The sequence below is a fragment of the Paramormyrops kingsleyae genome, chromosome 10 (assembly GCF_048594095.1).
Source record: "Paramormyrops kingsleyae isolate MSU_618 chromosome 10, PKINGS_0.4, whole genome shotgun sequence".
Taxonomy (NCBI): Eukaryota; Metazoa; Chordata; class Actinopteri; order Osteoglossiformes; family Mormyridae; genus Paramormyrops; species Paramormyrops kingsleyae.
The window spans coordinates 25,478,512-25,492,130 of record NC_132806.1 but is presented as its reverse complement, the minus strand read 5'-3'; the positions used below and the strand labels follow the sequence as shown (position 1 = coordinate 25,492,130).

Sequence of the window (13,619 nt, the reverse complement as noted above, 5' to 3'; positions counted from 1 at the left end):
AAACTGAACAGGTACACTGCTGAATAGCTTATACTACGTTTTGAGCCCCTGAATATACCGGCCACATTTACCAGTTTAAGTACTGCTGGATTGATTCGGTTAGATACTGGGCGACACATTGTTCTGAGCTTTGTTCACTCATGAAAGCCAGTCTCTGTTGTGCAAAGATATAGTTTCCCCAGTTGTACAAGTGAATTAATCTAGCTTTATAATAATAATACTGTCAGTCAAATGTATTTAAGGATTTATTATTGAACCTGGGGGAAAAAAGAACACCATTCCATCTTTCATTTAGAGCAATGCTGCTGCTGTTCTTTTTCTTCTTCAGTCTCAGCTACTGGGGGCCCCGTCTGTCTCTTAAATTTCCATAGCGGACAGACGAAAGGACGGGAGGCGGTTAACGGAACAGGAGGACAGGAGGGTGCGACTTGGCATTCGCCTTGCAGCTCCTAACCTGAAATCCTTCGGCGTTGGGCTGGTGCCGGATTTCAGTGCGATATGGAACGTTTCTCAGGCCTTGCATAATCTCTTCCCGACTCCGGGCTCCTAAGAGCTACAGGGTGCCACAATGAAAGCCGACAGGCAAAAGGAAAGGCTGTGAGAGATAACTGGGGAGGACACTGAGCAATCCTGGCATCTGGCAGGGGGGATCATCACTGTGCACCTAACCTCTCCCATGTCAAACGCTGACCAGGGCAAATAGCTTTATTTACAACTGGTGCGAATTACCGGTCAGCATGAAGGAACTCCATGAAAAAGAAAATCCAGATAACAAGAGTCCATGTATACTGGAACACATTTTTCATATTTCTGTATGTAGGTCAAAGGGGAGAAGTTTTTATGGAGCTAGCATACAGGCTATACTTCTATGCTTTCATAAATTTAATGGCAAAGGATGCTAGATAATGTCAGGTCAAAGATTAAATTTGCACAAACTGCTCCCATGTGAAAAAGCCTAATGTTGTTTCTGCCAATGCAAGAGGATCTTTAGGATTGTAGCTGTTGCTACAAAAGCTTACAAGAACCTCACAAATATACCCTTTAATATGCCTCTAACCACCACGTTTGAGGCAGTCCTTCTCTGCAAAAGCATGCTGCTGGATTTCTAATAGAAAATGGATATGTTCACTTTGACAGCACTTTCAAAAATGGCCTTCAGCCCTTCAGCACAAGACACTGGATTTTGATTTCAATATGATAACATGCCTCAAAACACAAGAGGACATCCCCTGTTATTGCCAGTTGGAGGGAAGGGGGGTGTGGACTCTCTAAAGTGAAGACCCCTTTGAAATCTGGGGTGTGGACGCTGATCAAATTCTACGAGAGTTCTGCTCAGGGGCTGCAACATTCGTTCAGCAGGTTTGCCACAGAAAATGACAATGCTAGCTGCAAATGTTCAAACGGCAGCTCATCTGTACAGATCTGAGTGGGCGTGTGCTGAGGCCAAATTATAATATCTGCATATTCATATGTTCCAATTTCTAGCTGTTATGTTATGGGTCATATTGTCCATAGGTATATCAAAACAATCCGACGGAGGAGGGAACTTGTTTAGAAATGCTGAAATATAAAACCGCCACTGCCAGTATTTTAATTAACTTAGAAAAGATGAAGAAAGTTCTGGATCACTATGTGGCTAGGTAAGAGTCGACACTCAACAACCACATGTGGGATTTGAGGTATTCTTATAAACCAGAACACCCTCCCCCCCAAATATCAGGGGTAGTTAAGAGTTGTCCGTCAAGCCGGTCGACTTCACTAGTGGGTAATACAAAGCCGGGATGGACACAGAAAGACTGCAAATGTGGCCATCATGCTGGGGTTAACCATTACACTCTGTAGCACGGTGTCTTCAGTGGTCAGCATGACTCAGAACCTCGGTGCTTCGAAAAGGTGCAGCCTACACAGGCTTCAAATGATGCCGTTCATACATCAGCCACTAAAAGTTTGGGGAATTTCTACGTCTTCTGCCTTTTGGCCATTAATACATCCTGCACATGCAGTATGATACTGAACGCTACCCTCAAGACAGGACTTATGCTTTCCGATAATATAGTTTTTTGTACCTCCAGCGGTAAAAAAAAAAGCATTTTCCCCTCTCCGCACACAACTTGGCTACATCTCAGCATTGGATGCAGCCCAGCTTTTAATGGTCTATGGCATTTCTGAATGGCAGAGAACGATCAATTATTTCTCATCTGCACCGGATGTTCCATAATGAAAGCTGAGGGATGGCAGGATGACTCACTGCTCCTCTCCTACCCCGGCGACGCAGCCGCGGCTTCTGTGGAGCTCGACAAGCGTCGCTCACCCCGCACGTTCTCCTACAGCTCCGACACGGAGTCGGCACACAGCCGGGCGCTTACCTTTCAGACCGGGCTCGAGGGCTGAGCTTAAACTGACCCCCACGGAACCTTAAACCTGAAAGGTAAAAAACGACTGCGGTACTTTTAAGGGAGGCCTCATTTTAAAGCCATTGTGGCCTGTCTATGCATTGTGGACGCAACAAACCTAAGCTGTTCAAGATACACAAATAACAGTCACATTATTATTATTATTTTTTTTTACAAATGCTTCTACTCAAAATGATGCACATTTCTTGAGGAAGCAGAGTCCGATAATCCCTGGAGCAATGAGTTTAGGGCTTTGCTCAAGGACCCAATCACATGACCAACCATGGGATTTGAATCAGCAGCCTCTCGATTACAGGCATGGTGTACCCACCCACTGAGCCTCACGCCAACCCCAATTACTAAGCAAAGTCATAAGCATCCAAGGAACGCATTCATGTACTTTTAGTGGAGAATAGTTTTCCTAATTACAATTTGGTATTCATAATTTTTGTAATCCTAATATCAAATATTCAACAATATTCAAAAACAAATTCACAAGCTGATGCTAACATGGCTGTTCTTATTATGTACCCCTACATTTTTGTGTCAATAAATGTGTTTTTCTTGTCAAGAAAACAACAGTTATATAAAGTCATATTTACATTTAAAGTGAAGCCCCCTCCCCCCAACTGTCTGCTAAGTTTCAGCTCTCAATGAAACCTAGCGCTAGACACAGGTAAAAAGTAGCTTGGCCGATGACTGAATGCGCACTGGGAATTCTGGGAGATTGCACATGACAGAAAAACAACTTTAAATAGGCTGTGTTTATTTTTGTACTTGCAAAAATGAAATAGCATTGTCTGCTGCAGAAGTGGGCGGCACAGCAGCACAATGGCTAGCACTGCAACCTGAAACACACAGGGTTGTGGGTTCAATTCCCACCCTGTGTGTGTGTATAGATTACACGTTCTCCCTGTGCTCATGCTTGTTTCCTTGTCCAGTTTTCTCCAACAAGCCGACAGGTGAACTGGCATGTCCAAATTGGCCTTGATGTTTATGTGTGAGCCTTGTAATGAATTCAGTCCATCTAATTTGTCCCAGTGCTCCAAGGTCACCGTGACCCCGTACTGGATAAGTGGTAATCGATGGACATATAAAAGCTGAACACTGTACTCATAAGGAACGTATCAACAGGTTTTAAATTATGTACTTTTACCCTCTTTTGAATGCACTATTGCAGAATAGAAAGGCACTCAAAAAAATTAACCAGGACAACTCCAGGGGTCATATCAAAGCTGAAGTTAAAAAAAAAACGTAGAGTAACCCGTTATTACCTACATCTCTTCCAGAATATATCTTCAAAAACAATTACACGGTTTTACATAGAAGCCTATCGCCACATCCAGTCTGGAGAACAATGCTACACCTGCAGCTATAGCTAGCACTGTGATATATATTATCATTTTGTTTTGAAATGGATGGGAATGTCTTTGCATGTATGTCTTTGCATTTAATAAAAAATTCTGTAAAATATCCTTGTAGATTTAAAGGTGCTGGACCTTTCGCAGATGTACTTAACCAATGTGTGCAAAAACAAACAACAAAATGAAGGCAATATGATTTTACATCACCATTGTTAGAGGTGAAAAAAACTATATTTGCATACACTCCAATTTATTGAACGTTACCACTATTAAAGATATTTATGTCTTGATATAAAATATGACTATACATGTGTATTATAATCGATTCATAAACTTTCAATTGTTTGAGGATGGATTTCTCAAATAAGCAGACCACATAAATTCCTGAAAAGGTTTACTGTATTAAACAGATAAAATACTAGTTGAAAGCCAGATATAGGTTTAAATAATTTATAGCCCCTTTCACTGAAATGTTTTATCACGATAGAGATCAGACGCAGGTAAAACCATGAAATATTAACAGAAAAAAAAATAATAATCTGCCTCTTTGTGAGACCCTCCACCCAATCAGCTTGGAGTTATAGGTTAAGGTAGAGTTATTCTCAGGACAAATGGTTACCCAGATTTTCCACCAGCCTGTATTTAGCCTCAAGGTGGTGCACTCATCAGGTATGTAGCGATGCAGGAGGCGGAGCTCTGCCGGATCTGGAGAAAAAGCCAGGGGTTTGACTGGCTCAAAGCTCCGGAGCTAACCTATAGCGGGAGTTCTCAGCTGTGCCGCCAGCTTAGTGGTAGATGGTCCTACCCAGTTAGCTGGAGCTAGCCAGCAGCCTGAGGCTCGCGTAGCTTAGCAGCGACACCAGAGGCAGAGCAGCGCTCTCTTCTGGGGCTACCACAGAGGCGGAGCCCCAGTCAGCTCCAGAGCTGCCTTGGAGAAGGAACTCAGCTACCAGCGCCACTGCTGAGTGGGAGTCAGAAGAACTGGCGTGTTGCCACATCTATTCTACGCTCACGGTTTGTCAGAACAAAGAGAAGAATCACATTTGTAATTTATGTAGCAGCAGGAGGGGAGTAATAATAGTTGGTAATTCCACATTCAATATTTGAGATAAACATTCACGTATCAAACAGACCGCTTGCCAATATTTGTGATAAACATTCGTGTTTCAAATAGATCGCATGCTTTTTTAAACACTTGGCAATACTACTGTTCCTCCATCACTTCCGAACAGGTTAAATTGATTTTTCAGCATACCAATCCCATTGTATTGGCGAGACTGAAATAATTCTACCAAAAAAAAAAAAAGCTGACAGATGATGTCTAACGCCGCGAAAAGTCATTAAATATTTAAAGTGCCTTTCAGTTCTGATTTGAGTGCATGAAAAGCTTGTGCTAATGAATTGTCACTGGAGAACCCCATTGAGGTAGCCTACTTACAGGCACAGAGCAATAAAGCAAGAAAGGGAACTGTGGGCCCAGGCGGGGCAGCCGCGCCGTGGTACGGGCTCTAGGCGCCTTACCATTTTCGTCCACTCCATTGATCTGTGTCGGGTTGAGGGCCAGCACAGCTAGGTTGGTTTCTTGTAGAACATCCATCAATATGGCCAGATTCTGTTCCTCCCATGCATCACCACCATGGTCCGACCTGCAGAGACGGAGCAAAAGACAGACGTACTGAGCCGCCGGGGGTGGGGGCGTGGGGGGTGGACTGATGTGAAGCCCCAAATGTAGGGTAAACCACTCACTGGAACGGTCCGGGATTTAAACAGGCTCCTCCAGCACCTTAAGTAACCGAGAGTGACATCATCGGGTCAGTGGCGGCCCGAATGTGAATAATTCTTGACATTTCGGCACCGGTTCACGAATGATTTGGGGGGCGCCGCGTGTGACGCACCTTGCTCTCCCGCTAATTCGAACACTAAGGAATGTAAAACAGACACGAGCCGGGTCTCCGGAGCAGCATCGCACCCCCTGCTCAAAGTTAATTGTGTTACAGATCCACGCTGAAGAAGAACATTAGAACTACCCAGCGAGAAGTAAATAGGAAGCATTCTGCTCGCCAGCAACGATTACCATGGCAACACGATGCAACACTATGCTATTTTAAACTCATTTCACCACTTATATTAAAGTTATTAACCCCTTGAGACCGCTCCTGTACTCAGCTCGAAAGAATACGTCCATCATAATTATCTGAAGGCATGTCTTCCAATGTGTCTATTTAATTTTCTACCGCTATAATGTAGTTTTTTATTTAAATGGTGTCTAGGTAAATAACGCTTCCATCTATTATTGCTTCCTTTCGTCATTTTTAAAGAGCTTCACGGAACGCAGAGGTGAAAGAGTAAGTGGACAATTTTCTGTGTCACGCAAACAGGATTGTGCGGAACCAAACAGCGGCACCCACAGGGACTCTGGGTTCGCCGTGGAGCGCGTGTGGAGAGGGACCCAAACGGCTGCTCCGTCAGGTTTGGGGAACCCGAGACGCCCGCAGAAAGACTCTAAGTGGGGTCGCAGGCCTAATCATCAGATGGGTGGGGCATCAGCTCTCGGTTCAGGGGTGGAGAAGCAAAATACAGCCACTGAATCATATACATCCGCAGCACACATTTGGCTAATACTGAAGAGTATTAATAATCCAAAAAAAAGAAAAGAAAACTTCTATTAAATACGCTCCTTTTTCCAAGTAAAAGACCCACTGTGTTTTTAAGTGGAGATGGCTTGCCAGCTGTGAGGGCTTCCTCGGGGTAAGCATTGACACGAATCGCATGGATTTGCTCCCCACCAGAGCACGGGGGCCCTCCCGTTTGTCAAAAGTCACAGCGATCTTTAATCCGAGGCGCACCAGGGTTTGGCGTAACATTAGCATACCTTGCTTTTAAATCGTAGGGGAATAACAGGGAGATAAGGCAGGTCCTCTCGCTTCCCCTCCCCTTCATCCATGAGAACAGCCCCCCCCCCCCCAGCCGGCGAGCGCTCTCTAACCGCGGTGCGGCTGGCGGCTGTTCGGCAGGGACACGGTGCTGCCGCAGGGCACTTGAGCCGCAGCCAATGTCACGCTGGTCCTCCCAGCAGCCTCTGCAGTACTCTGCATCACCTGCGCCACAGGCACCACAACAAAGGCTGCCGGCAGCTGGATGCGGATGCAACACTGCACGTCAGGGCGATGGGGAGGGGAGGTGGGCTGGAGGAGACCGGGGTGGGGGGGGGGGGGGCTGACAGGCTGTAGCACAAGTCTTCGCGGGTGGAGGTGCGCGGCGACGAAGCGAGAGCTCAAAACAGGCACAAAGGCAACATTTCTCTCCGCCGAGCTCTGACACGCGACACACGAGGCATTTATTTTTCACATTATTCATGATTCCGCAGCCCGCTCCCTTCCTTCGCAATGCCACTGAGAAGGGAAGACAAGCGATTAGAATAATGAAGACGGACGGCCTGTAATAAGAGGTTGCATAAATTGCCGCCTCGGCCAACAAGCATGTCCAATTTAACACGTTATTAGGTCCCGCTGTTTTGTCTGCTTGCCGTGGCCAAATGAAGGTCCACGGACCTGCACAGTGGGACCCGCGGAGCGCACCGGCACCGGTCGCCACTCCGGGCTGACAGAGAGAGCCCTGCCAGAACAGCTGCGGCCTGCAGACATACCAGCCTCACCATCGGCAGCTCTTTAGCTACCACGGCCCCTAGAGGATGGAAGAATCCCATCCAGAGCCAGATAGCAAAGGTTGTGATTTCAAATCCCATAAATTGTGACCATTCCCTCTACTATGTATAAAAGCATCAGATAAATGAGTAAATACAAATGAACCAGATAGTTCCTGGTACCTGAAAAATGCTACCTCTCGTGCCACAGTCTCCAGCCTCACTTCCCCGTAATGAAGAAAGGATTAGGGAAAGTACAGGTTACGAGGACTCACTATTAAACTGTACTCCAAGCGGCGCCTGCCAGGAGTGGCACTTGTACTAATTGCGCGACGTTCCCCCGGCATCCGTGGTGATGGCACATAACTAAAGTTGGCGGTGCCACAGGCATCTCTCACGTGATACTACCCTGCCAGGTCCTGCCAGCTCCACACCTATCGGCCACGCACCCACCCGGATCCCGAGCGAGGAAAACGCGGGAAAGTTCTGTTCTTGTTTGTTATTTATTGTCGGAACACCTGGATCATCAAATAGAAAGGAAATGTATCCCCACCGAAACTTCTCTCCCCAGCTCACGGATGAATAAATGATGAGGCTTTCGTACCAGACGACGTTAAGTCCTGGTGTTCCCAGAGATTCGATGATTGGATATTTGAAATTATGGCAGATTTTAATAGCTTCTGTACTTCAGATGGCTCAAATGTAGCTGCCCCATTTCCCTACTGGGAACAAACACATTCCCACCTCATTTTCAGCAGATCAGGCCTGCTTTTCGCTGCTCCTCTTACCCTGTTCCAGGGCCCCGAGAATAATGAATTGTTTCTCCTTTCTTCTTTCATGTGATCCTTGAGCTTTCACAAAAAAAAGGGAAAGTTTTGCAGTGGCACATTTGTGACAAGGAGGGGAGCAGACAGAGATTCCGACCCAGCAAGCGCCTAAATGCTATCTAAGCTACATACTCATTAAACGCTGACCGAGATGGCTGTACGCCATGCGCAGAAACAAAAGAACATCTGAAGAAGAAGGGGTCAAAATTATAGAGAGCCTCAAGAGTTAAACCCAAAAATAAAATAAAAAAAAAAAAACTGACAAGAAATAAATATCACCTCCAAAGTGTGATATCTTCTGGAGGCAAATAGCCTATTTTTGTCTTCTCTGGGTACTAGGTGGAGGGGATGTCATGGGGGAGAGTTTTATCACATAATAGCTATTCAAAAAGCCTAGGTGAGATCAAACAGCGGTTTCCAGCTGTCTATGAATCCACCTGTGGAAGACCCGTGCCCCCGCCAAGTTTCTCTATGAAGCAGTAAGGCAGCTAGCAGTAAGGGGAGCTATGTGGTAAGTATTTCATTTTCTAAAATGGCTGCTATCGTCGTATCTATGGACGTATCGATACAGCTAACACCGAAATAAACAATATTAACTGCACTGGGCCATGCGGCAGGAATAACAGGAAATGAATAATGCGCACCTGCCTTTTAAGATAAGCCTTTGATTTTGAGTGATCAGTAACATTTTAACTTTTGTTATGTAGCCAGATTATTGCTAGATGGATACCGAAACATCGGTATTTTAATATGTTGCGATCATTTTGTTTCAGATGGTCTGATGTAGCAGTTTACTATCCTTTAGCCAGCCACAGAGCGTTTATTTACCATTCAACGCATCATTTTATGAAGAGTCACCAAAAAGGCATTAAACTTGCTAAAATGCCCCATAAACACCACCCTTTCTATTTCCAACACTTGAGATTTGATTGGTACCAATGAATGACTACTTAGAATACCTATTCAATATGCTCAGCAATTTGTAACTATAAAAATGTTTTCACATTAATGGAGAAAGTTTTGGTGACTTGTTCAGCATCCATATTGGTTATGATTACTGTATTTATGATTATTTTATTTCAAACAGTGTACACCGAAGCACAGTTCACACTGAATTCTGGAATTATTTCTGTAAAACTGCAGGCAATAAGTTCTTGTTCCAAGCAATGAACAAAGAATAGGTTGCACCAAGGTAACATTCAACAAAGTCCGTACTCCCCCGTTGTTTGTGTTTTAAGGTTCAAGCATGTCTAACGTGTTTTGTAGCACGAAAAAAAAAACCCTCCTGCAAACAGGAAATAAAAAAAGTTTCAAATCAGATCAAATCAAAGGCATTTTGAATTGGGTGAGGTCTGCTCTTTGTGGAATGACTCACATTACTGCAGGATTCCTTGCCCATTATGATCAATTTAGTTTTCTACAAAGCACACTGCTTTTAGGACTTAGAGTTTCATTGATTGCTTTAATACATACTTTCCTGCCTGTTACTCTGTACTCTAAAAGTTACTGAAGAGTCGGCATCTTGAGTTGGATGTACAACTATTAGAAAAGGAAATGGTCTGATTACACTACTATTTGAGAACTTGACCCTAGATTTAGGTGTCCACAGCATTTCAACCGCACCCTGTGAAGACATGTCCCCTCCTGGTTACCTCAAGGACTGCAGGAAGGTGCATGGTCTTCCAAGCAGTATTAGATTGAATTAGCAGAGAATTCTTCTGGTGAAGGAAATGTGACACTGGACACATCTGATGCCCATTAGAGTAATCTCTGCTGACTCGGGTTAACCCAGCATGGCGTTCGTTGGGAAGGGGCAACTAAATACCTCAGACTAGGGTCGCAGACTGGGGGGGGGGGGGGGTTCCCACTTTGCTACAGTATATTGCCCTATTGCCTGGGGAGGGGAGGGGGGGAGGTTGGGCTGGGAGCTTTGGTGCATTTTGGTACTGATTGGGGGCGGACGTGTCTCTGCAATGTTTTGTTGAAAGCATTCAACCAGTTGACCACCAATGAAATAAAGCATTACCCATTAATCATCTCCTGAAATCGACCGGGAAGCATGCTGGGATCAATGGTTGGGTTGGGCAACCCAGGGATTATAGGCTCTATAATGCAGGGGTGCGAGAAAGACTGGCCCACCGGGAAAATTCCCAAACTTCCCGATGGCCAGTCCACGTCTGTCACTGTCTGATGAAAAACGCAGATCTAAAATGTTAAGAGCGGGAAAAAAATGCATTCTCAGAAACTAATTTACAAAATAAACCTAAAACAATGTCATGAGAAACCCTTGGTGTGGCAAATAGAAACCTATCTTTACACAGCAGTCAATGAATGGGTTAATTACAAGGATTTACCTGGACTGTTGTCACCAAGGTAAATATGACAGTGTTAACAAGTACAGACTAATCTTGCTTTATATTCACAATTAACAATGATGTTAGTTAGTTAGTCATCTAATGATTAACATTAAGTTGTTAAAATTAGCGATACAAAGTAATTAATATGAATGACCATCATGAATACAAATGTTAACTAGTGCAAATATAAATACTAGTTAAAAAGATGGCTTCATGAGACATCTTTTCATTGGTCAATTCTATGTTAAGCACTATCAGTAGACCGAGGAGAATAGGCACATTCCATCGATAGTAAGAAAGTCACAATTGTCAAAAAGTCAACATACGCAGTTTTCATCGGACAGTGACGATATGCCCACCCAGCACATGGGTCCCTTTCCTGCCCCAGGCATACAGTGGAAGCCATTCATCTTCAGACCAAGCATTCAGAAACATTAAGGTATCTATAAAAAAGAATAAATAAATAATCTCCAGGGAGCAGTCTTCACAGTAAGCATGTCAGGTCCCGTGACACATCTGTGGAGCCTCAGAGCACTCTCTTATCCCTCCAGGGCGCTGGACAGCTCAGATGAGCGTAACATCGCCGCACGGGACAGCACAGGGCGTCACAAAACAGGCGGCCCGCAGGCCCAGGCGGGGGCTGAATCATCAGAGGGGGCTGAGAGTGGCATCATCAGCATGCCGCGCAGTCTGTGCTCCAGGCCCCCTGCCGAATACACCTCCTTTAGCTTCGCACATCGCAGGCCGCAAATTACTCACGCTGCCTGTTTATACGGCACGCACTCTCTGTCCACTCAGAACCGCCCAGCCAACGCCTGCGATTCCTTACCTGCCTTCCTTTAACGGCACGTGAGCACATGCCACAGCCAACCTGCCACATGTCGAGTGCCAGGTAAACATTTACATAGATGTAGTATGATTCTCCTCACCCTTTTTCACCCAGCGATGGGGAAACAGTCAGTCCTTTTGCCCCACAGGCTACATGGGCCCCGATTCACCCTCAGCCGCCTGTGGTTTAATTAAAGCAATTATGTAGATAAAGTAACGGCCCATTTTTAATACTTAAAGATGAAGCGGTAACGCGAAGCCAGAGCCCCAGCTGCATGATAGAAGAGAAGCAAAAACACGCATCTGAAGAAAGTTAAATCTGGAACATAAAGTCACGCAGTTTATGGAAACAATTCTGTCTTGTCATGTATGAAAATTAATGGCATGCCGGGATCAGCTTTGGGCTGGTCATGTCCACTACACCAGGGCCAAGTAACAACAGAACAAATGACGGCGATGATTTAGACCCACCCTCACATGTGAAAGGACGAAAGCTGAAAGGGACAAATTAACGGGGTAATGAAAGGTATCTCCAAACCTCACAAAGGCGCTGGTCTCCAGGTGGAGGAGTTGCCAGCATTTGTTATTGAGGCTGTGGAACACCATGTACAGTCATTTACCGGGTTTAGGTCCATGCAGAATGCCTCAGAGATCTTCTGCACCTCAGTGCTCAAAAAGCAGATAATACATGCCCACGAGGCAAATAATTACCACCTCATCGGTGGTCGACATTTTCTTCCATCTTGCAGAACAGTGATAAAACTAATCAGTAAATAAAATTAGTATTGAAATTCACAGCCAGATCAACAGTATAACCTGATATAGAGTGATAAAAGTTTTTTAAAAAATCCATTGCGGTAGCCAGAATACACTTTAATTAAAATATCAGCTACCTACAAGGTAGGCAGAAAAGACTTCTATAAGATATGTACAAATTCGCAGGCAAATTCACTCCCTTTTCCAGACAGAGAGACAATAACACAAAATTTGGATTTATTAGAAATAAACAGGCTATGCATTAAACATAAATGTATATTCTATATATGATCAAATGTCCAATTATCTCTTACTCCTGGTCTCCTAGCTTATTTGTTTATTCCCTGGCGCTGTCAATTACGAGCTCCGTCTGGAGGGCCGTGCTGCGTCTAAGCGTCCGCAGGCAAACCAAGAGCTCGGGGAAAAGGGATCTCCACCACATGGGCAAAGGTGCCGCTTAGATCGCGAGATAGAATTTTGTTTACTTGAGTCATTTATTTGCCAACACTAATTGAGAGATGCTCCGGATCCATCTGAAGAGCATGCACGACGAAGGTAGCGGGGGATGGGGTTGAATGGGGGGGGGGGTTCTGCTCTCCCAGGTCCTCATGTCAGTTTTAGACACTAACAACACTGCTGATTAGACCAGAAATGGCCGGGGGAGGACTTGGGTTCTGCAAAAGGACATATATATGATCCGGTATAACCACGCCATTGCTGCTCTGTGGATTGATCCCTGTCTGAACAATGTGCAGCTACACTGTTGACCTTCTGCGGGATTTTCACATCACATGAGGTCGTGGCAGTAAAGGATTCCCACAATCCCACCCATCCACAAAGCTACCTTCAATTCCTGTTTTATTCCCTCCTATCCTCAATCAGAGGGTAACGTCATATAATAAAACACTGCATTTGTATTTTCATTAAATAACCTTCCAAAATGCTGCCCTCCCAGAGCTTTGGTACCAGACATCACTAACCCCCGAGACCCTCTGATACTAATTAGATCGAGCTACAGAAGCTTGTTCAGTTGTTCAAAAGTTTTCTAAAATATCCACTGTCTCTCATTTATCCAGCCTCAAATGCCCCCCCCCCAGAATTTCTGCAAAAATATGCAATTCAGCCGAACATATGCTACATGCTTACTTCGCCGAGACGGATGGTGAAAGTAATTCCTTTTTTCCAAAGAAAATAAGTCTTTATATTTCTTCATGTGCAAGTAGAAAGGATATGAATTCCATGTAAAGGCCAACTAATTAATTCAGAAAGTAAAACGAATTTACCTGAAATTAGCTAAAAATCTTTTGCATATTTGCAAGCCTGCAGTTATTTTTCTCAAGGTTTGTTTGCATGAGCTAATGTTAGGGGGGGAAATGTAGGATTTTTAAATATTTTTTTTTTTGTTTGGCTTTCAGATGACTGTTTAAAAAAGATTTCTCTGCCCGCTAACA

General features: G+C 44.5%; 1 protein-coding gene across 5 annotated transcripts in view; it reads right to left on the bottom strand.

The window, feature by feature from the left end:
* Positions 1-13,619, bottom strand: part of nexmifb (neurite extension and migration factor b) — a 67,589-nt gene that overhangs the window by 10,128 nt on the left and 43,842 nt on the right. For all 5 annotated transcript variants that reach the window (XR_002838867.2, XM_023816469.2, XM_023816471.2 and 2 more), the window contains exon 2: positions 5,279-5,403. Coding sequence is in view for 4 of the 5 variants with exons in the window: in XM_023816469.2 (XP_023672237.1) it covers positions 5,279-5,354 (76 nt within the window). In the remaining variant the exon portion in view is untranslated. The remainder of the gene's footprint in view (positions 1-5,278; positions 5,404-13,619) is intronic.